The 23,168-nt window shown below is 38.8% G+C and overlaps 2 protein-coding genes across 13 annotated transcripts in view; one reads left to right on the plus strand and one right to left on the minus strand.

Annotated features, from left to right (window-relative positions):
* The window catches only part of LOC107077053 (hepatic and glial cell adhesion molecule-like), a 30,177-nt gene extending 21,993 nt beyond the window's left edge, over positions 1 to 8,184 (minus strand). For all 3 annotated transcript variants that reach the window (XM_069179200.1, XM_069179197.1, XM_069179203.1), the window contains exons 1-3: positions 8,023 to 8,184; positions 4,884 to 5,162; positions 660 to 914 (exon numbers count right to left, since the gene is read on the minus strand). In XM_069179200.1, the coding sequence (XP_069035301.1) occupies positions 660 to 914; positions 4,884 to 5,162; positions 8,023 to 8,077 (589 nt within the window). In that variant the 5' untranslated portion in view covers positions 8,078 to 8,184. The remainder of the gene's footprint in view (positions 1 to 659; positions 915 to 4,883; positions 5,163 to 8,022) is intronic.
* A 7,445-nt stretch (positions 8,185 to 15,629) lies between these two features.
* The window catches only part of LOC107076957 (centromere protein J), a 64,835-nt gene continuing 57,296 nt past the window's right edge, over positions 15,630 to 23,168 (plus strand). For 5 of the 10 annotated variants that reach the window (XM_069179233.1, XM_069179220.1, XM_015343567.2 and 2 more), the window contains exons 1-4: positions 15,630 to 16,069; positions 16,831 to 16,924; positions 19,742 to 20,193; positions 22,403 to 22,499. In XM_069179233.1, coding sequence (XP_069035334.1) covers positions 19,834 to 20,193; positions 22,403 to 22,499 — 457 coding nt within the window. In that variant the 5' untranslated portion in view covers positions 15,630 to 16,069; positions 16,831 to 16,924; positions 19,742 to 19,833. Of the gene's footprint in view, positions 16,070 to 16,809; positions 16,952 to 19,741; positions 20,194 to 22,402; positions 22,500 to 23,168 lie in introns of all 10 variants that reach the window. The other 5 variants (XM_069179211.1, XM_015343560.2, XM_069179213.1 and 2 more) reach the window with 5 other exon arrangements.

Consider the following 23,168-nt stretch of genomic DNA (forward strand, 5'->3'; position numbering starts at 1 on the left):
GACCTGATCAGGCATTGTTCCACCTGGACCTCTTTGGGTAAAAGTGCACCTAACAAACTTTCATGTAATTGGCAAGTTGCATGCCTCACTGCAAAAGCGGTATTGCTGGTCAGAGGGTGTAAAACAAATTAACAACTTTTTGTGAAAGTACATAAGTTATAACTATAGTAGTCTCATTCCAGAAAATGTTGCGTTTCTTTTTTCCATCAGTATATTTTACAGCACAGGTGCTAACTGAATGTACCAAAAATAAATGATATTCACTATCAGGTCGCTGCAAGAGCTGCAAGAAGTGTGGTTTAATTCCCCACTGTAATTGCATACACTATTGCAGATAAGACTTTGTCGTGTGTGGCTCAGTATGATACAATAGATGATTCAAGGACACAACAAAAACCCTGGCTATTTTCAATAAATAACCTCCTTCAACTAGGAACACACCAATAATTCTACCGGCAATATATGAAATTCCAACACTTGTGTGGGCTCATGATGAAATATTCAACACTGTGATTTAATTATTTAAATTTATGTTATTCAATATTCAGTAATATTCAAAAAGTTACCAAGCAACTTTTGTGAGAGGTCTTGTTGCCTTACTTATTATTTGAAACTTTCTTGCATCATTTTAATTACCATTTTACATAAAATATACTTACTAGATGAGCATTGTTTGAAGCACTTTTTGGCAGGAAATGGCTCACTTCTCTTCTCACTCAAAGGATTACTGACAATGCAAATGTACTCTGTGTCCTGGCAGTCCTCAGTGTTGATCAACAGCATTCTTGGAGAAAGCAGCTGCATTTTAGATCCTTCCCATCTGTATTCAGTGTAAGGGCTTGTTTCTCCAGTACATTGAAGAATTGCAGTGGTATCACTGGCATTACAAGTTACACTTGCTTGTGTTACAGGCCCTAAAGTAAAGGAACACAAATATGAAATACCATATCTCTGCAGGAGATATATATTAATTCTAATTACAGGCTCAATTTTCTTTGTGGTCAGTCTCCCAATATAATTAATTTGATACAGAGTGGCCAATTCTCACAGTGTGTGCACAGAGAATATCTATGTTTATATACAAGCAACTAAAAATAAAAAATAATATGATTTAATGTAATAAAAATCTAAGCACTGAGCTTCAGCATAGCCTGTTGCAGAGTATATCAGAATATTAAGTTCTGATGTATGAACTATAAACATCCATGTAAACTATAAAATAAACTTTAAATTTCTTCTGGTGTGCTGCTGAAGGATACAGATGTCATTTTTAGTGGTTTGCTGTCCTGGTCCTGGAGGACAGCTGTCTTCTATTTTTTTCCTTCAGGTGAGTTTCAGGCTAGTTGATGATTTATCTGGCATTTTTTTTCTTTCAGCTCTTAAAATGTTTAATCAAATTTATTGGTAGCAATATTAGTAATTTTTGAGTTTCAGAGCTATATTCAGGCAGGTGTTACCTAAAAGTTAACCAATTGGACTACAACAAAGGTATATTCTAAAAGGCTGGTATTGCAATAAGTATAGAGCATTTTAAATTTTAGTTTAGATGCATTAAAAGCTAAAATTATTTTTTTTTATCTAAAGTGATAAGCATTTATACAGTACATCTTGGTATCTTAGTGAAGAATATTGAATGAAATAACTTGATCAAGATAGTCATGAGACCAGCTTCATCTTTTGGCACAACCAGTATATCATTAAAGTATTTTATATATATATTTCAAAAAATATTTTGTGATTCACATTTATATAGTAAATTATATAGTAGTATATTTTGAGTATATTTAATAGTTAAATCAGTTTAAGTTGATTTACTCATTTACAGATGCATTCAAGGAAACACTGGAAATTTGGAAATATATTTACCTGCCGTGAGACAAAATGTCAGGAATTCCCACATCTATTTAAAGTTGTGAGAAAACCTTTTATACATAGACAGTGAATGTATAAACAATGTGGTCAAGGCTTTGTAGTGTGTGGCTTGTTATAAGTACATTCCTATAGATGATTCAGGGACACAAACAACCCAGGCTATTTTTGATAAACAACCTCCTTCAACTAGCATACCAATAATTCCACCGGAAATGCATTAAATTCCAACATCTGAAAAAAATATTTTTAAATAAGTTTTCTTTGTCACCAATAGAAATAAATACCATTACTTTTCTTTGTTCCTCAGACCTAATCAAGCTTGTCTGATCAGGTGGCTACCTTACTTGTTTGTAGAAAGGTAGCCACCTTTTGACAGAAGTAAAAACTACCTATCTTGTGGGATTGCATGTCACATTATCATTCCCACCTATCTGTTCATCGTACATTGGTCTTGCAGCAGTAAACCACAGTTTGAAATAGATCAGTTAAAGGTGTCAAGATAGCATGTGCTTTAGAACTCAGGTGGAACAAAATCCCTCAGACATGCAGTAGTTGTCCCCAAGGACCTGGGATGGGAACCACTATTATTTAGCATACAGCAGTTTTTTATTAAAATAACTTTTAATTCTAACTAGATCATAAAGATGGGTGTTTTCTGTCACTGCAATGGAAAGTTGTTTAGGAAATTATTTTTTTATGTACAAAATCAAACTTAAACATCTCAACAAACCATATTAAAATTTCAATAGATAAAATAAATACAGTCCTTTAAATACTAGTTAGATATGATTTCCATTATGAAACAGGAAAGTGAAGGTGAACTAAACTGGAAGGAGACCATTCAGATGAGAAACCTGGCTATCCAGGAGAGTTTTAGAGTAGAATTACTTCTTCACTAGATCAACAAAAGCCAGCGGAGTTGGTTTGCTCATCTTACAAGGATGTCCACTGCAAGGCTTTGTTTGGAGTTACTATTGGACATGTCCCCCTGGGCAGGAATATTAAGGCAGCCCTAGGCCATTCTGGAGGGACTATACAGTGCCTTGCGAAAGTATTCGGCCCCCTTGAACTTTTCAACCTTTTGCCACATTTCAGGCTTCAAACATAAAGATATAAATTTTTTATTTTATGTGAAGAATCACCAACAAGTGGGACACAATTGTGAAGTGGAACGAAATCTATTGGATTTTTGAAACTTTTTTAACTAATAAAAAAATGAAAAGTGGGGCGTGCAAAATTATTCGGCCACCTTGCGTTAATACTTTGTAGAGCCACCTTTTGCTGCGATTACAGCTGCAAGTCGCTTGGGGTATGTCTCTATCAGTTTTGCACATCGAGAGACTGAAATTCTTGCCCATTCTTCCTTGCAAAACAGCTCGAGCTCAGTGAGGTTGGATGGAGAGCGTTTGTGAACAGCAGTGTTCAGCTCTTTCCACAGATTCTCGATTGGATTCAGGTCTGGACTTTGACTTGGCCATTCAAACACCTGGATATGTTTATTTGTGAACCATTCCTTTGTAGATTTTGCTGTATGTTTGGGATCATTGTCTTGTTGGAAGATAAATCTCCGTCCCAGTTTCAGGTCTTTTGCAGACTCCAACAGGTTTTCATCCAGAATGGTCCTGTATTTGGCTGCATCCATCTTCCCCTCAATTTTAACCATCTTCCCTGTCCCTGCTGAAGAAAAGCAGGCCCAAACCATGATGCTGCCACCACTATGTTTGACAGTGGGGATGGTGTGTTGAGGGTGATGAGCTGTGTTGCTTTTACGCCAAACATATCGTTTTGCATTGTGGCCAAAAAGTTCGATTTTGGTTTCATCTGACCAGAGCACCTTCTTCCACATGTTTGGGGTGTCTCCCAGGTGGCTTGTGGCAAACTTTAGACGAGACTTTTTATAGATATCTTTGAGAAATGGCTTTCTTCTTGCCACTCTTCCATAAAGGCCAGATTTGTGCAGTGCAAGACTGATTGTTGTCCTATGGACAGACTCTCCCACCTCAGCTGTAGTTCTCTGCAGTTCATCCAGAGTGATCATGGGCCTCTTGGCTGCATCTCTGATCAGTCTTCTACTTGTCTGAGCTGAAAGTTTAGAGGGACGGCCAGGTCTTGGTAGATTTGCAGTGGTCTGATACTCCTTCCATTTCAAGATGATCGCTTGCACAGTGCTCCTTGGGATGTTTGAAGCTTGGGAAATCTTTTTGTATCCAAATCCGGCTTTAAACTTCTCCACAACAGTATTACGGACCTGCCTGCTGTGTTCCTTGGTCTTCATGATGCTCTCTGCGCTTTCAACAGAACCTTGAGACTATCACAGAGCAGGTGCATTTATACAGAGACTTGATTACACACAGGTGGATTCTATTTATCACCATCAGTCATTTAGGACAACATTGGATCATTCAGAGATCCTCGCTGAACTTCTGGAGTGAGTTTGCTGCACTGAAAGTAAAGGGGCCGAATAATTTTGCACGCCCCACTTTTCATTTTTTTATTACTTAAAAAAGTTTCAAAAATCCAATAGATTTCGTTCCACTTCACAATTGTGTCCCACTTGTTGGTGATTCTTCACATAAAATAAAAATTTTATATCTTTATGTTTGAAGCCTGAAATGTGGCAAAAGGTTGAAAAGTTCAAGGGGGCCGAATACATTCGCAAGGCACTGTATCTCTCAACCAGGCTGGTAATGTTTTGGAATCTCCTAGGAGAAGCTATAATTTCATATGTAGGAACAAAGTTGCCTGGTCCTAGTTCTATCACAACAGGATTGAGCAGATTGAAAAAGTGTAATGAGTGTAAAAATAAGCAAACAATGTGGGAGTTTTAGTATGGCTGGATGACAATCAGTAAACAAATAATACTGTGGTATGTCAAGATAGAAAATCTACATATAAAATGCCTTAAGTTCATTATGTCAGTTAATACATTGGAATAATAAGTACTGTACTGGTACTGTAAATTTTACTTTGGTAACTTGTAAAAATATTTTATCACAAAAACATTTACTTACCTATAACTTGCACATTATATATAAGCTCATTTAGCTTGGCACCTGTCAGCAATTCTGCCTTGTAGTGTCCACTGTCCTGATATCTGAGTTTCTTGATTATGAGCGTTCCATTTTCCTGGTACAGACTCGTCCTCTCTGCGTATTCCCCATAGTATCTTGGTTTTCCTTTTTTTTCATACTCTACAATCTTATCATCTTGGTATTTCCAAAGGATTTCATCAAAAATGTGGTTTTCTGCAGTCAATTCTATTATTCCATTTAATAAACCAAATTTTATCTCTAGCAAGATAAAGAAAAAAATACAATGAGCAAATTATTGTAAACCGGTAAAAAATGTTGTACTCTTATATATCACCAATTAAAAATTGGTGTTGAAAGTGGGTGTAAAAAGTGTAGAAAGTATTGACCTCCCTTGGACCTCTACCAAATTTCAGTGTACAGTATTACAATTGTTTTGTACAACAAAACATAATGACTGGGGCACTCAAGGAATTCCAATTTCTTTTGTTAAAACTACACAAGGGTTGCTTTGACTTTGTGTTTGGGGTCATTGTTTTATTAAACTATAAATCTCAATCCCAGTTTCAGATCTTTTGCAGACTGATCCAAGATTTACTCAAGGAATTGCCTATATTTTTCTCCATCCAATCTACCCTCCATTTTGACAAGCCTACCATTCCCTTCCGATTAAAAGTAACCCCACAATATTATGCTACCACTGCCATGCTTCAAAATTGAGATGGTATTTTGTGAGTGATAAAGCAGTGCTCTTCTTTCACCAGATATAATGCTGGCCACATTGTGGCCACATAGTTTCAACTCCCCCACCACTCTGAACCGGAAGAAGAGGTTAGAAAATGAATGTATGGCATTGGAGGGCCCAGACATTGACTAACTCCCTGTTAGTAGGGTCCTTGTACATTATTTCCATTCCTGGAATAAAATAATTAATTTAGGAATCAGAAAACCAGGGCAAAGCTGGATGAACCATGGTGTTTAAACAACTTCTTCACCCTTAGACCACACCCTGCTTTTGCCTTGTCTGTAAACCTTATGATGAAAAAGCAAACTGTGCTTCTCACTTCTAACCAATGACAAGTTACTTACCAGGTGAGAATTGAATAGTCAGAACTCTCTTTGCTGCCGACTGCTTCATCTGTTCCCTGGTCTAACAAATAATCTTTAGACTGGTCTGACTATGAATAGATTGACTCCATGACTAGATGACTGGATGTCTTGAGATCTCAGGGGCTGCAGCATAACAGATGTACAATATTTCATATTGAAGCACTGTATGTCCAAGAATAATGTCTTATGTTACATAACTCTTGGATAATAGAGATAACACTTTGAAAAGGATTTATGGTACGTTTGAAGGATTAAAACCTTAATACATCCTTAAGACTTACAGACAAAGAATGTAAGTAGAATGTAAATTATTTGCTTTTTATGTTTGTTCAAAGCAGGATCCTTAGTCAATGTATTTTCCACAAACTATTCCTCCTTTATATAATCTACCTAATTAACTTTCATCCTATTTTGGTGTTATGAAAATTGTTGTACACAAACATTTTTCATACTGTACATAATATTTCTCATATGCATATAATATACAGTATATATATTATATACCTGTACAGTATATAACAAAAGCAAATTAAGTGTGTGGTTGGACCCTGGATTTGATTTGAGGCAACTGCAAAGAAAGACTGGTCTCATGTTGTAGGAAGTTTTACTGTACTGTACATGTTCTTGTTGAGAAACCTGGGGAGTGTTGTCATTTTATGAGCATCAACATTAAATCAGTGATTTGGGAAATAAGATGTTTTTTTCTTCCCCACCATGTTCTTAAATAGGAAATTCTAGCTTCTACAATAAAATTATATTTGAAAATAATGTGTGATACATTGGGTGTAGAATGTACTGTATTTTGCCACATTTTGTTGTGTTATAACTGGAAGATCAGATAAACTGTCATCCCCAAGGAAGCACAGGTGATTGGTCCTGCATACACACGCAACACAGCACACCTCCCAGCGTTGTTAGAATATGCTCAGGTAGACTGCGATTTTACTTCATAGCTTCCTTACTCCATCTTTCTTTTTTCCTCCATAGTTTTGCGCTTACTTAATTATATTCAGATTTTTCTTTGTTCTTTGCAACTACCACTCTGCAACCGTGAGTATTGGGTTACTTTTGTGTCTTTCTTTTTCTTTTTGTCTTCCTTTTTCACTTTTGTTGTGGTGTTCCCCACCTCGCTGTTGCCTGTGACCTGCTTGTGAGCTGTTAGTCAGACTACGCTTTTTTCACCTTGCTGCATCATTACAGAATGACTAAGCCACAGAAGGAGAGCTCAGTGGAGGCCAGTGAGTTATCCCAGCTCCCAGCACAGCATGAGGTGGCGCTTCAGGTACACAATCAACACAGTCTTCCTGGCCTTCAGAGTGAGTCGGCTCTTCCTACAGGGAATAAGGACCCTACATCCCCTCTTGCTTCCGCTCCTGATTCCAACACTGCATTATACTAACAAGACTCACATCTTCGGCCCCCTCAACCTTATTCAGGTGATGCACAGGGGTGCAAAAGTTTTGACACAACACCAAATAATTTTTGCTGCCCAACCGTCTTCTTTTCCTAATGTTCAGCCAAAGGTGGTTTACATCATTTCACAACTTTCAGGTGAAGCCTTGGCCTGGGCCCCTGCCTTGTGCCAGAAAAAAGACCCCGCCAATTTTGACCTTAAGCTTTTTCTCAAGAAATGTATTAAATGTATTTTTAAGTATTACATGCAGAAAACAATGTATTCAACAAAATTTTTTTTATTAAAATTTAAACAGCAACCAATTATATATGTGCATGTGTGTTTTTTTCGAGACCTGAACCTGAAGGTCATACGCAACCCGAAGGTAATAGAACAATACTCAACTAGTAATAAACTAGATGTTGGATATATCAGAGCTTCCAGCATATTTACAGAAATAACATATATTTTGCTACTTACGATAACCCTTATTAATTTAAAGAACGTATTAATAAACGTGTTTGCGGTTTGCACAAGTACTTTGTGTGTACTTGTGTCTATCACAGGAAGAACGTGATTAAAAGTATCTGATATAAAACCATCGAAAATTGTACTTACCTGCTTTGGCATTGGAGAAAGCAATTATGGTGATTAATAGGTATTTCATAATCATTGTTATAACTGGAATTAGAGTTTTTCCACCTATAAATAGGATAGGTTAAAATAAAGTAAAAAAGTGAAAGTGAAAGAACTTCCTAAAGGCAACTCCCTATTCCTGGAATTATCATTCCTACTGCATGGGACGGCAGAGGATAAAGTACCGATTGACAGTGCGATAAGCCAATCAGGGTTGTAGATGTTGTTTTTTAGACAGTTGTCGAGATGTTTGATTAGCTTAATTTAATTTAAGCTAATATACTATATATAAACATATTTTACTCTCTCTCAACAGGGACCTGGATGAACCATAAAGATATTATTAAAGAAAACGCAACACAAATTCTGAATTTCAAATACACAGTACACAGTGGCATTTTTACGTCCGTGCATACATTTCTAATTTGTCTAAAATTAAACAAATACACATCTTGGAAAGAAGAAAATATAAAGCAGAGCTCTCTATGGATTTTAGAGAAAAAAACACAGAGGATAACATAGACAACCAATGCAATCCGTCAGTGTGAACTCCAATGGAAAACTAATGAATGACAAGTACAGTATATACATAAATAGACGTACTGCTCGCACACAAACAGCCGAGTTTGTACGGATGTATTTGTAGGGTCTTCCTATTGATTCTCACTCTGTTTTTATTCACGATTGTACTTAACTGCAATAAAATTCTACAAGGACTGAATTACGTACAAAATAAACTTTGGAACTTTCAGATTTGAAATAATATTGTAGCGCCCTCGCCTGGCGTTGCGGCTGAAGAGCGCCCGGCTGGGGTGCGCGGCGAGGGGCAGGACAGTAGATAGATAGTACTACTACTACTAATGTTTCTTTATTAGCCCTATACAATTTATTGCATTAGGAATTCGTCTTTTCACATACCCCAGCTTTTCTCCATGGAGACACAGACAGGGAGAGAAGCTTGGGGTCAGAATACAGGGTCTGCCATTGTACAGTGCCCCTGAAGCAGTTAGGGTTAAGGGCCTTGCTCAGGGGCCCAACGGAGTAAAATTCCTCTGCCACCTGTGGGATTTGAACTGGCAACCTTCCAGTCTCAGACGCAGATCATTAACCACAGAGCCACCACTCTGCCCCACTGTACTGTACTTTATTGATCCCGTGAGGGAAATTGCTGTGCAACAGCAGCTTAGACAACACAGCAACAGTGTAACAAATAATACAATAATAATAATACAATACAATCAGTACAGTGAGAAGTGCACTAAGAAGAGTTACTCACAATCCAGAACACACAAAGAACAAAACAGAACAGAACAGTACACAAAAAAAATCGTATTGCACAATAGAAATAGAAATGTATTGCACAGGTCCCTGGCATATATTGCACAAAAACGGTTGTAAACGGGAAAAAGAAAAAGAACAGATCAGTTTACTGTTCAGTCCAGAAACAGGTCACTGTCAATGTTGCCTTTGCCCTGACGCAAGGTGGATGCGTTGTACAGTCTTATGGCAGAAGGCAAGAATGACCTCCTGTAGCACTCCCTGTCGCACCGTGGATGAATCAGTCTTTTGCTGAAGGTGCTCTTCATTCCTACAAGCATGTCATAGAGGGGATGGGAGACGTTGACCATGATGGCCTCTAGTTTGGAAACCATTCTCCTCTCAGCCACTACTTCCGGGGCGGACATACTGGGCCCGTTTCCACACACTGAGGCGGGCAACTGCTGCGTCCTGGTGGCGGTGGATTACCTTATGAAGCTTACGCCCTCCCAGATCAGAGCGCATCCACCATACCTGAAGTCCTGTTGGAGGGAATGTTTGCCAGGCTGGGGGTGCCGGAGGAACTCCATAGCGATCAGGGGGGTAATTTCGAGTCCCAGGTATTTGCGGGGGTGTGCCAGCGCCTGGAATTAAGAAAAGGCAGACCATCCCGCTGCATCCCCAGAGCGACGAGTTGGTGGAGCGTTTTAATCGGACGCTCTCCACTCAGATGGCCACCCTGGTCTCGCAGCACCACCAGGATTGGGACCACCACTTATCCCTCGCCCTCTGGGTGTACTGGACTGCTGTGCAGGAGTTCACCGGGTGCACCCCTGCCTCGCTCATGCTGGGCTGGGAGCTGCGTACCCTGGTGGATCTGGCATTCGGTTCGCCGCCTGGGGGAGAGCCGGCATAGCCAGCTAGGCCGGATTATGAGTGGGATCTGCAGCAGCGAATGCTGCAAGTGCACAGTGTTGCCTGAAGCCACCTGACTCAGGCCGGGGTGCAGCAGAAGTGGTGATATGATCTGCGCTGCAGGGGGACTCCCTTCAGGCCAGGGGACCTTGTCTGGGTTTACAACCTGCGGCATCGCAAGGGCTTCAGTCTGAAGCTGGTGCCAGCCTGGGAGGGACCAGGGGAGGTCCTGGAGGCCGTGGGGGAAGTCTGCTACCGTGTCCAGTTCGGGAAGCGAGGAAGGGTGGTGCATCCTGCATCAAGACCACCTGGCTCCCTTCAGGGCTCGTGACGGGGTGCTGGAACGGGAGGGCGCAGAGGAGCCCAGAGAGCAGCCAGGTCCAGATTGCACAGGCCTGGGGGAGGCGAGACTGGAAGCTTCAGACTCCACCTTGACACCGGGTGCCGTGGAGGCTGGATGAGTTTGTACATCCACTACACTACAATATGTTTTTTGGTTTGCAAAAAAATATTTTATATTATGAGCCAGCATAACCAGCATGCTTGTCAGGAGATATTTTCATTGTATGGACATTTTCTCACATTTTGTTCCCATGTACCACACACTACACGTGCCTACCGGGACTGAGTAAAATCCAAAATCCAGGTCTAAGGGTTTATAGTTCTGATAGGTACAGGTGAATGTAATTGAAATACAATAGTTTTGTACTGAGGCACATCTCCAACAACAGTGATTCAGCAGGTAAGAAAGATATTTACACTGTTGGATTATTATTGTAGAGGGGTTGAAAATTTTCCTGAGTCTATTACTGTTACATATGGGGATAGAGAGGTGTCTCTAAGATAAGAGGAGTGTAAATTTACAATGGACAGGATGAGCCTCACATTCCATAATCCTCTTTGCTGTCTTTAGTACCTTCTTTTGTGTGCTCTTTTTGTATAAGGGAGAAAACTCTTAAGGAAAGACAGAAATGATGCAGAGAGATGCTTAGCAGTTCAATATTACAGTACAGTAAGTGTACTGTACACACATTTTCATATGTGATAATATTGTGGTACCAATGGTTATTTACTATTAGATAGATCACTTCATCATAGTGTTTGCTTATGTTTTATTTTCTCTGTGTCCAGCCAGTGTAGTGAAAATCCCTCATGCAAATTATCAATAAATGTCAGTTTTAGAGAAGCGTCATTAATACAAATTTCAGGACTGATGTATATTGTAGCAAATTCAGGTTCAGACAAGAAAAAAAAACAGACAATGTGCAAGTGTGGTATACAAGCACCTTTTATTAAACCTCTGTCAGTCAGCTATGAGCAATAAAAACAAACTAACTCAGGGTTCACTCATACACTGAGTTAGGGAAGTAAATGGGATACATACGCAAGTTCAGGGTAGTTACACATTAAGGGACAATAACAGACAATAACACAGGTAAGCACTAAACGGCTATTTACACAGCTAATTAGGACTATTTACATTAGCAGAGTGACCCACCGACTCGGCCGCCCTAGCTGCTCGCCGGGCTTCTCTGGGGCTTCCCCACCAGGCGTCTCTATTTGAGCCGAATAGGGTGCCAAGTGGTCCCGGTGCAGGACCACCACACTCCCCTGCTTTCGCAACTGGACCCTGTAGCAGACCTCGCCCACTGCCCCCAGAACCTTGTTGGGCCCATCCCATGACTGTGCCAGCTTAGGGCTGAGGCCCTTGCAGCAGCGCGGGCTGTAGACCCAGACTGGGTCCCCAGGCTGCTAGGAAGGTCCCCTGCAGCACAGGTCGTAATACTGCTTCTGCTGGACTCCCGCCTGTGTCAGGCGGGTCCAGGCAAAGCTGTGTATCCGACACATTTGCTGCTGCAGTTCCCACTCATAGTCTGGTCCAGCTGGCAGCACCTCCAGCAAGATGGCCTTGAGAAAAGCCTAGAGGGCCATCTCCAGCTGTGCATCCTCAGAAAAGGAAGGGTAGCCTCAGCAGGCGAGGTACATGACATCAGCGGCAACAGAGCCCAGTCGTTCTCCTGTTGGCATCACCACCGCAGGGCCAGCCTCTCCCGCATCACCTCTGGTGGCTCCTCCACCCCAAAGCGCAACCAGAGAGCTGCTGCCGGCATCACATAGTCTCGCCGTCTGCCCTGCATGCAGACACAGCTACAGTACCTACTTGAAATACTGTATATACATTAAGTATACAAAACATTAGGGGATAAAGATGGATTTTTAATGTGCGAGACAACTGAGACATGGATTGTACAGTATATGTGAAGGAGAATGTGAAGAAAAAAATGTGCCTTTGAATGAAGTATGATAGTAGGTGCCAGGTGCGTTGGTTTGAGTGTGTCAAGGACTAGAGCGCTGCTGTTTGTCAACTGACAGTCCAGTACAATATTGGTGCCAAAAGACCCATAAAAGAATGCACAACTTGTTGCACCTTAATACGAATGGGGTAGGGCACCAACGACCTTACAGAGTTCCACTAATTTCAGCAAAAAACAAGAACCAGTGGTTGCAGTGGGCTAAGAAATGAAAACATTGGACACTGGCTGGTCTGATGAATCTTATGAGGTGCCATTTAGGCCATTGCTCAAACTTTACCTCTCATACACAAATTGCTCTCACATACACACAAAATGCTCTCACACTCTCCATTTTACCTCTCACGTAAACATAAAAGGCTCTCACATGCACTAGTTTTATCTCTCACATACACACAAAATGCATTTTATGTGTATGTGAGAGGTAAAACTAATGAATGTGTGAGCGTTTTGTGTGTGTATGTGAGAGGTAAAATGGAGAGTGTGAGAGGATTTTATGTGTATGTGAGAGGTGAATTATGGCCCAATGTAGGCAGTCCGTCTAAATGGCACAATATGATTGGCTGTGAAAATTTAGCAACAAGCTTTCTCATTTTCTGCTGCCCTCCAAGATGGAGGAAAGAAATCAACCTCAACCACAACAAGCACTAAGCCAAGCTATAGCTTTAATTAATAACATCTTAGCCACACCAGAAGCAATATCTTCATTGTCATTGGCTATGACACCTGCGATGAGTGCACAACAATGCCCCATGCCACAAGGCTAAGTTTGTCCATCTTAATGCCATGGCCTACCCAGTCACCAGATCTCAATCCCATTGATCATCTGTGGGATGAGATGGAATGAGCTATTCGGAGTATAGGTCTACTACCAGTCAGCATGGGCTAGCATCCCTGTGTAATGGTTTTGACACCTTGTTAAGTCTGTGTCCCAATGAATTGTTCTCAGGGCTGTTCTCAGGGCAACAGGTACAACACTATATTAGGAAGGCATCCCTAATGTTTTGTACACTCAGTGTACATTAAATACAGTATGATAATGTATGGCCTCAATTACATAAATTTGGTATAAAATCTAAAGTAAAAATATCTCTTTCCTATTTACTTGTTACTTAAATAATCATTTACAAAATATAGATTATTTTAATGCCTATCTAAACCTGAAAAAATACTAAGACTGAATAATTTTGCTTTGTGAAACAGCTCTACTTTTACTTTTCATTTTAATTTTATTTTTTATCAATGTAACATTCTATATACTGTGATATATAAAACTAATAATATCAATATGGTACGCAAATTAAATTATATTATTGAAAAAAGATTATTCCCAAGGAGCTAGGAATCTAGAATATGGGCAGCAGCCCAGAATTCTACTGTTAGACACACGGCACAAGGATTCACTGTGCCACCTGGCAATTTTACAGAGTAATGCAGTCTTGCATCAGATTTCTGAAAGAATAAAAAGGCATTGGGCATACACATACTTTATGTGCCGTAGTGTTGTAGTGTAACTATTGTATATTGTGATATTTGTGGATACATATTTGTTAGTATGTTAGGACTGATGCCATTAGTTTAGCATTATTCTACCTCCAAATTTACTACATCAATAAAATTCTTATATATGATGTTTCTGTGGTATGCCTGATTATTGATTTTATGCCAATACTAAAAGCATGAGGAATAACATGAAATATGCTTGATTATGTACCAAAGTAGCATCTTTGTTCTAAAGGCATTTGGCTACTTCCAGCCAATAGCCGTGGAGTTCTGACTGCTGTCATTTTCAAATGGAAACGCATTCTGTATCTAGACTGCTTACATGGTGTAGACTCTCATGTGATAGGCTTGCTGCAGAGGCTTATTAGTGACATTCCCCAGAAGGAGAGTGGATACCCTATAACGTGGGACGACTGGGCAATCTATGTGCCAACAGATCTTCCACTTCAAAGAAACAGTTTTACCTGTGGAGCTCATGCTTGTCTGTCCACTTATATAATTTGTTCTGCTACATCTCCTGACTTCTCAGACAAAGACATAGCAAAACGCAGAGCATGATTTGCACACAAAATTCTAAAATATGATGGGGAAACAAATAGAGAAATACTCCCAATTGCTAAAGTGTGTGAAAAAAGAAGGGACAAGTCTTTCAGTACCAAAGCTTCAAATCAAAACCACTCTGGGTTACTTTCCAATAACATCAAGGATGAAAACAGGAATGATGTTTTTATTTTATAGAGTATGTAAAACCTCACAAACCTACAGGAAAATGAAAAGTCTAAGCAATACAATATTAATGTAAATGAAAACCACTTACAGACTCATATTTTTTAAATACTTTAATCTGAGCACAATAGATAACTTATTGTACATTCTCAGAAGCACAGTTGATACTGTATGTTTGAAAATGTGTTTTTCACTGAAACCAATCAGTCTGCAGTCACCACTAGGTAATATAGAGGGCACTATCAGTGTGGAGTTTGCATGTTTTCCCTGTGTCCATGTTTCCTCCAGGTGCTCCAATTCCCTTCCACCGTCCAAAGACATGCTCGTAGGTTAAGTGGCTTCTGTAAAATTGAACATTTGCATTTGTGTCTGTGTGTGCCCTGCATTGGACTGGCATTCTTTCCATGCTGTATCTCGCCTTGCGCCCAGTGCTCCCGGGAATTGGCTCTAGTCTAGACTCATCATGACCCTGAATTGGAAAAGCGGTTGTTTTTTAATGTGGTGTGATGGTAACTTATCTTAAGTTATTTCAAATATAATTTTCTACCTGTGGAATTAAATACTATTTTGAGAATTTTTGAAAGATTTGGAATCACAAATACACAATTAAAAATGTTGTGTTCTTTAGTTAATCAACGATGTCATATGCTGTACTGTTTGCATTGCATTGCATTATTTTTCTAAACCTGAATGTTATCGACTAGTAATCAGTTCCATTGCAGATTTTATAATATATTTTTACATTTATAAACAAAAGGAATGCTTTTCTTTTGCTCTAAGAGCTGACTGTACTTGCCAGTAGCAGGTTTCGTTTTGAAAGTTACTTTTGAAACAATATAATTCCAGAACATGTAAGAATATCCCGGTGGAGTTAACAGGTACAGTACTAAGCTCTCGCCGTGTACTAAAGGTGGCGTCTGGTTTGATTGAGTTCTGCTTTCTCTTGTATTTGCATGTGGTGCTAAATTTGATCCTCCTTGGCGCCGGTCATTTGTCCGTTTTTTTTTCACATGTAGTGAAAGCAACGATCTAAAAATGTAAATAATAACATATAGGAAAGGAATACTGTCTTGATATCCGAAAAGAGGTTGTATGTATCCGTTTGTTTAGCTATAAAGATTGTATCTATATATTAGAGAAAAAAAAAGAAAAAAAGAGCACTTGACGCAAAGCATTGTTTACAGTTACTGTAACTAATAACGACGCACCAAGCGCAAGTGCAGTGCAGTGGTACGAATACTTGAAAAACAGCAAAAAAACATAGCTAAAGCAGGAAATGAAATGAAAATGTGTATCGAAAAGGGGGAAGTATAAAGGTAAGAAATCTATTCTTAACCATCAAATATGATTTAATGTACTGTATATACAGTATAGTGCATGCTTTATTTGGTTAAGCACTAGACAGAAATAAGACGTATTAATGTGGGCCAATTTGCAGAACCATGTATTGATATCCGGAATAACTTAAAATTATTTTGCTTCGAAATTTATACTTTTAGAATTACAACTTTTTTTAAGTTTTAAACAACTCATGAGTGTAGTTATGCAGTAGACTAATGTCCATAAACTTTTTTCGTTTCGTTTTTTCGTTTTTAATGAATACTGGTCACTCAACTCTGTAATTGGAGAAAACATCTCCAACATTTGGATATACATATACATTATTGAACATTTAAACCAAAAAAATTCAGTCCTATATACAGTATGTCAGTGGACAATGTTTGATTTAAAAGGTTAAGTTCACATTTTTTACTAAATGCAGTATGTCTTTGTGCTCTGTTTTGGGAAGCATTTTTTAGAGTGGTTTCTACAGTTATGGGAAGAGTATAGGTGACAGTCATACATTTTATGTCACAAATATTATTTTACGTATTTAGAATCAGGCCTATACATTTTGAAAGACGTGGAGCAATGTAGAATGTACAGTAGATTGGAGTTCACATCTAGTAACTCCTGGTACAAGAGAATTACCAGGTGCTGTAAATTTTTTTTACAAAAATTTGTTTTGGCAAGAAGATGCTGTTCTCTCTAAAATTTGATGGATTTGACTCTCCAGGGTTGTGTATTCCCATTGTAGATGTTGAAAGATTTCTCTGAATACTGTAACAGGAACCGGTCCAGGCTCCCGTGAAGCATAGTTCAGGACCCTATGCAGATGATACAATCCGGAAGTAAGTGGAGAAGGACATTAGAGGAAGGTACAGTGGGATAGGATGGGTAGACAGACAAGGGGGCGTGGCAATGGTGATCCGGTGATCCAGTGCTCGGGGGGCGGCAAAGGCAAACAGATCCAGACAGTCCAAAAAGGGTGAATACGGGGCACAGTCGAAAGTCCAAAACCCAGGGGATCCAGCTAAAAAGGGACAAACAGTTTAAATCCAGAGCAAGATCCGGAACAGTGACAGGGAATAAAACCAAAGTAACGAGGCCAGACACACTCAGATGGTCAGGACGCCGTGATGAAGCCTATGCCATTGGGTCTCGCCTGGACCCACTGGTAGGCGGGCTTCTGGGCATCCATCTCCCAATGCTGAGCCAGGAATAGTGAGAGCACCAGGCTTAAATAATGGGACACAAAACAGGTGGCAGGCGCACATAATTAACTAAAATACAAAAGGGTCGGAGTGCCCTTAAGAGGAGGGACCTGATCGTGACAAATACAAGATCACAATTGCTATATACAGAAAAACCATTGAACAGAGCACAAGGAAAATTAAAATATCCTTAGCAATCTGTTTGAGTCAGCAAATCCTCCTGTTCTGGTTTAAATGAGATTCTGCAATTGCTCAGTTCATTGCTGGGCAATATTTTGTTACTTAACCACTAGACGTCGTGCTATGAAACGTTACCACCATTTAGTTTGTAGTTATCAGAAATTAAAGGAACATGGCAAATATTACATTTATGGTGGAGCTCATTTGCAGTGACAAGGTTGCTAATTGGAATGGAAATTACCAGCACACTGTAAATAGAAGGAAGACAAAAGTATGTTTATACAAACAATAATACAAATCAACAGGCTTACTTGTACAGTATTTTGTTTAGAGTGCATTACCTACACTCTATTGCCATTCTCATAACATATTGTAATAGAACTGATATTGCAAATAACTTGGCTTGTTTGTCAAAGATGATTAACTAATGATGAATAATTGTCACAAGATAATTCAGCAGGTTTCAAAATAAATTAATACATGCTGATAGGTATTAAAAACCCAAATCCTAAATCAAATCCTAATGATTTCAAAATTCAAGTATTGTGTCTTTATTTCCTATCACTCTATTTAACATGGAGGAACTGTTCATAAAAAAGAATTATAATACTTATCTAATTAATTAATTGTTCATTAATTGTCATCCACTGTGTTTGTTTTCAACTAATGGAGTCTTTATTAGCCTAAAGTAACAGGTTAACTGTTAAACAGTCCCTCCCCCAGTGAACATTCCCTTTTTGTATTCCACTTTCCTTTGGTAATGATGCAAGTTTTGCACAGATACTGTAACTGCAGTCTTACTGCAAGATAGCATTGTGTGAGTGTAAGTTGTGGTTGGAATTATATAGTATCATTTGCGTTTCAAACAGGATAGCATTATGAATTCAGCATGAAAAGGTAAACTACCTCCAGATCTCTTCTTTCTTCTTATTTTATTGAACTATTTCTTTGGTAGGTTGAGCCAATGTAATATTTTTCCAAGTCTTTAGGTGTAAAGTCACCTACAGTATAAAGTCTGCTGAACCGTTAAGGACTTTTTAGCAGTTGGCAGTCCCTTTTTTGCCCTTGTCTGAATGTTATTTTTCAGTTTTTGTAGTAAAGGTTTTCTTAAATTAGTCAATGGTAATTAACTGGTAATTTACTAGAAATCTTGATTAGGCTGTGGTAAGACTTTATTACAATTAGATGAGATAGTGTTGTCAGGTAAGTACATTTATACAAAGAATATTTATTACAGCAGCTTTACTACCTTGTAGCCTGATCTCATCAGATTACAAAAGCAAAATCAGGCTAAATAGTCAACAGTGGATTAAGACACATCTGTGGAGAACCAGGTTGCTGTTGGTGGACAAGTAGCGATTCTCTTCCCTCTGGATTAGAATTTCCAAAAAACAATGCCATAATATACTGTAATGACGGGGAACACTACACTATAGTAGTGTCTGTTATTTGGATGAGATGTTAAACTAAGGTCATGACAGCTTGGTCATTAAAGATCCAGTGGCATTGTTCGGAAACTGTTCAAACTGTTTGGAGACTTGGGTAGTTAACCACAGTTTCCTTGCTAAATTTATTTTAGGGCTTTTACAATCCCTACCTAAAATTCCACCTTTATTCAATTGGATAAATAATTTCTCACTGCTCCACCTGGTTTACTTTGTAATTGGGCTGCTACTGCATAATAAATACTGCTTGTAACCCAGGTCAGCATTGTATTTAATTGTTTTAAGCTTCATTATTACACTTAATAAAATAATGACTTAACTGTTGGAGATGACGTAGCTTATATCTACAGTACTGTAGATATACAGTACTTTTGCCTTTTCACCCCAAATGCTTAAAATCTCTCATATGCCAGAGCACCTTCTTTCAGCTCCTTTTCAACAGAAGGAGCTTTGCACAAAATTAATGTAAAGCCTCGAACTGTTATAATACTGGTTTAAAATGGTTAGATGAATGAGAAGTGCAGCTCTCAATGATGACATAACAGACTCAAACAGACGTGGTGAACTGCAGAGGCCTGGGAAGTCCAGCAGTGCTTTTCCAATTTTGTGCCACCATATACTGCAAAGAATTGTAATCACAGTTTTAAGAACACTTAAAATACTGGAGTATTTTATACTCCAGGCAGATGCCTTTTTTGCTTGTGTTGCAAACTTGATTTGAGAATGTATTCAGAGAATAAGTTGGAATGGGGTTTACAAATATTATTTTTATAAACCTGGGATTACCATTTTTCATTAAATCTAATTCATTCTATTTTTTCTTTCTCAGGTGTCATTGGAAAAATAAAATCCACTTGGGCTGAAAGATGAAGAGTAGACATTAATATTAAGACTGGAATTTCAGAAACCAAACAAAAAAGAATGTCTGCAGAAATACCAATGAATAAACATTATGTAAAGCAATGGTCTGTGGATTTACCATCTGAGTCTGAGGTAGACTCATACAAAAAGGAGGATGGTGACATGCCCAAACCAATGTCAGTAGAAAACCATTCCACAAACAACAACTTCACAAATGGAAACTGCAGTGCAATTAGCAACATGGATAACAAACACACACCACAAGATAAACAAGCAAGGAATCATGTATCGGAATCTTTGCATTTGCCTCATTTCCTGAATTCTGTTGTGGACCCTGAACAGCTTCAGGCTGGAACACCAAGCAGTGTTTTTGGTCATCAGACTGTTCATCAGGCATTGCTTTATAGAACCCTCCTTCAGGTTAGTAAATATGGACCATTAAGAATGAAGCTTTAATGATGGACCAGGAAGTAGGTTGATAAGCAGGATTAGGTGAAAAAGTACAAAAAATGTGAAAAATACTTACCCTTGGAACATATTATATAAAATATCCAAACTTTGTAGTGAAGAGTGTCAATCTATCCATTACAAACCTTTCTATATGTACAGTATATAACCTGTGAGACAAGGAGTTAACAAGTGAAGAAAAATAGCAATTGATAAGAGAGGGTTTTGACTCCACAATAGGAAAATGTATTCTGGGAAGTACATATTTGACACAGAGGATCAATTTAAACAAACAACTATTTGTGACAATGCAGCAAATTTCCCTTACTCTGTGTTCTGAAACCCATTAATCACACAAGTATTGCACATTATCTCTATGCAAAACTGCTGAATTAACCAACTTCATAACCTTAGAGTGAGCCTTGGGGAATGTTTCTAGCTGCACATTTTTCCTGCAGTAGTTTGTATTGCAAATACATTTTTAAGGATAGGAAGAATGTAGTGGAGAATTGCTATGAATTTATATTGGAATAAGAAAGAAAAAAAACACAGATACTCTCTGTAATTTATACACTAGCTGTTTAAAATACATTATTATTAGAAATTAGCTTTGTATTCCAGTAGATGGCAGGCCTTGATCAGTTTTGCTTCATGTTTAGGTTTTTATTACCTTAATGGTAATATTATAGTTGAAACTTGAAGATACTGGGACAGTTAGGGTAGTGTAACTGAATATAACCAGTAGCTACAGTATATCTCCCTGCAACTCAACTGGCAATCCACTGAAGCTAAGCAGGTGTGAGCCTTGCCAGTAGTTGGATGGGAAACCTCCTGGGAAATCTAAGGTTGCTGTGGAAGAGATGTTAGTGGGACGAGTAGAGAGCACTCACACTGCGGTCTGTGTGAGTCTTAATGCCCCAGTATAGTGATGGGGACACTATACTGCAAAAAAGGCAGTGTTCTTCAGATGAGATGTAAAACTGAGGTTGTCACTCTCCATGGTCATTAAAAATCCCAGGGAGCTTCTTGAAAAGAGTAGGAGTGTTACCCCGGTGTCCTGGCCAAACTTCCCCCTGGCCTTAATCAATCATGGCCTCCTAATAATCCCCATCCATCATTTGGCTCCATTACTCTGTTCTCCTTCCCTTGATAGCTATTGTGTGGCGAGTGTACAAGCACACTTTGGTTGCTATTGCATCATCCAGGGGGCTACACATGTTGGTGGTGGAGGGGAGTCCCCATATCTGTAAAGTGCTTTGAGTGTAGTGTCTAGTGTTACACAGCGGAAAACCAAGACTGGGGCGGACAGGTTTTGCAAACATCTGCTCTTTATTGTGCATATCTTAGAATTGCCATAGAATGGTAAAAAAAAACCAAAGCACTTACTGTACAGTAAGTGTCATAATGCAGTAACCCTAAACATTAGAAAAATAGCGTCATAAACACAAACAGATGCTGTGTGCGACATAACATTTAGAAAAGCAATACAGTGTATACTGTCTAAGGATAATTTCTTATTAATATACAACTGTGATTATGGATGCAACAACTGCAAACAAAGGCAAAAGGCTAGAAAAATATTTTATTTACTATTTAAAAATAATGGAACATACTTTTCCATGTTGAAGGAATCCTTTAGAATTAAATATCTGTGTTTATATTACTCTTTTGTGAACCAATACAATCAGAGTCCCCCTGGAGTCATTAATTTAATATATGATTGACTCTGAGTTAAATGTAGAATTTAGACAATGAATATGAATATGAATTATATTACAGTCATTATGAACTGCTTGATTCTGTCTGAAAAAAGAGCACTCTATTAAATCAAGAGAGCAAGGGTTTCTGTACTCTGAGCATGTCATTGGGTTTTTTCTACTTTGTTTTGATTTCTGTGTTCTTTAAATGTTTATTTTTGGGACAAAAGGTCTGTCCTAATAAGGGTTTACCATTTTTCCAATAGTAAGGGATTTTGTACTGAGCAATATTATAAATCTTTATCTAGTCAAGCTTCAAAAGTGTGACAGTAATACTGCATATTACTATAGGAAGATAAGGCATGTGCTGTTTTTCAAAGATAAAAGCAGAATGAACATATTCTCTCTTAGTCCTCTCTCCTTTACCAAGCATTTGACTAAAAGGGCCAGAATCCCAAGATTTGTGTGTCTCAATTGGTTTGCAGAGCCCTGCACAGCATGAACAATTAATTCAACTGCAGATGGAACACCTCCAGCGATTGGTACAGGAGCAAAACAGACTCATTTCACTCATGAACCCTGGTGAGTTGGACTTCATGCTGAATGAAATGGGTGTAATGTCCTAACATACAAAACCGTTAGCAGCACTGTACTAATTTAGAATGCCGCATCTACTTTAAACTTTTTGGATGAAGTTTGATTTGCACAGTTGATGCATAAATCCTTTGTCAGGGAAAAGGCTATACACATCCATCCATTTTCTAACCACAATTCAGGCTTCAGGAGCCAGATACTATCGCTGCAAACAATGGGTGCAGTGTAGGGATGGGACACCAGTCCATCACAGGGCAGATACACAGATACACACACTCACACCCACGTCAATTTTCCCGGAAGCCAATTAAGTGTTTGGGCTGTTGGAAGAGGCCCACGTGAAATACATTGAGAAGATACAGTACATACTCAAAACAGATATAGTAGCAGCCAATGTCTAAAAATGAACTCAGGGCCCCAGTACTGCAAGGCAACAGTTTTAATCACTGTATTCTCCTGCTGTTATGGCTGTACATGTACTATAAAAATATAATATATAAGATAAAAAGAAGGTGAAATATTATACTGTTTGGGAGAACAAATATGAGTTAATGATACATAGCTCTGTGGATCAGATAGTTTTGGAGGGTTGCCTGAACTTCCAGTCAATCATGTATATGTTCTGGGGAAATAGCACATGTGACTAAACCCTGTTGT

Source organism: Lepisosteus oculatus, chromosome 2 (genome assembly GCF_040954835.1).
Source record: "Lepisosteus oculatus isolate fLepOcu1 chromosome 2, fLepOcu1.hap2, whole genome shotgun sequence".
Lineage (NCBI taxonomy): Eukaryota > Metazoa > Chordata > Actinopteri > Semionotiformes > Lepisosteidae > Lepisosteus > Lepisosteus oculatus.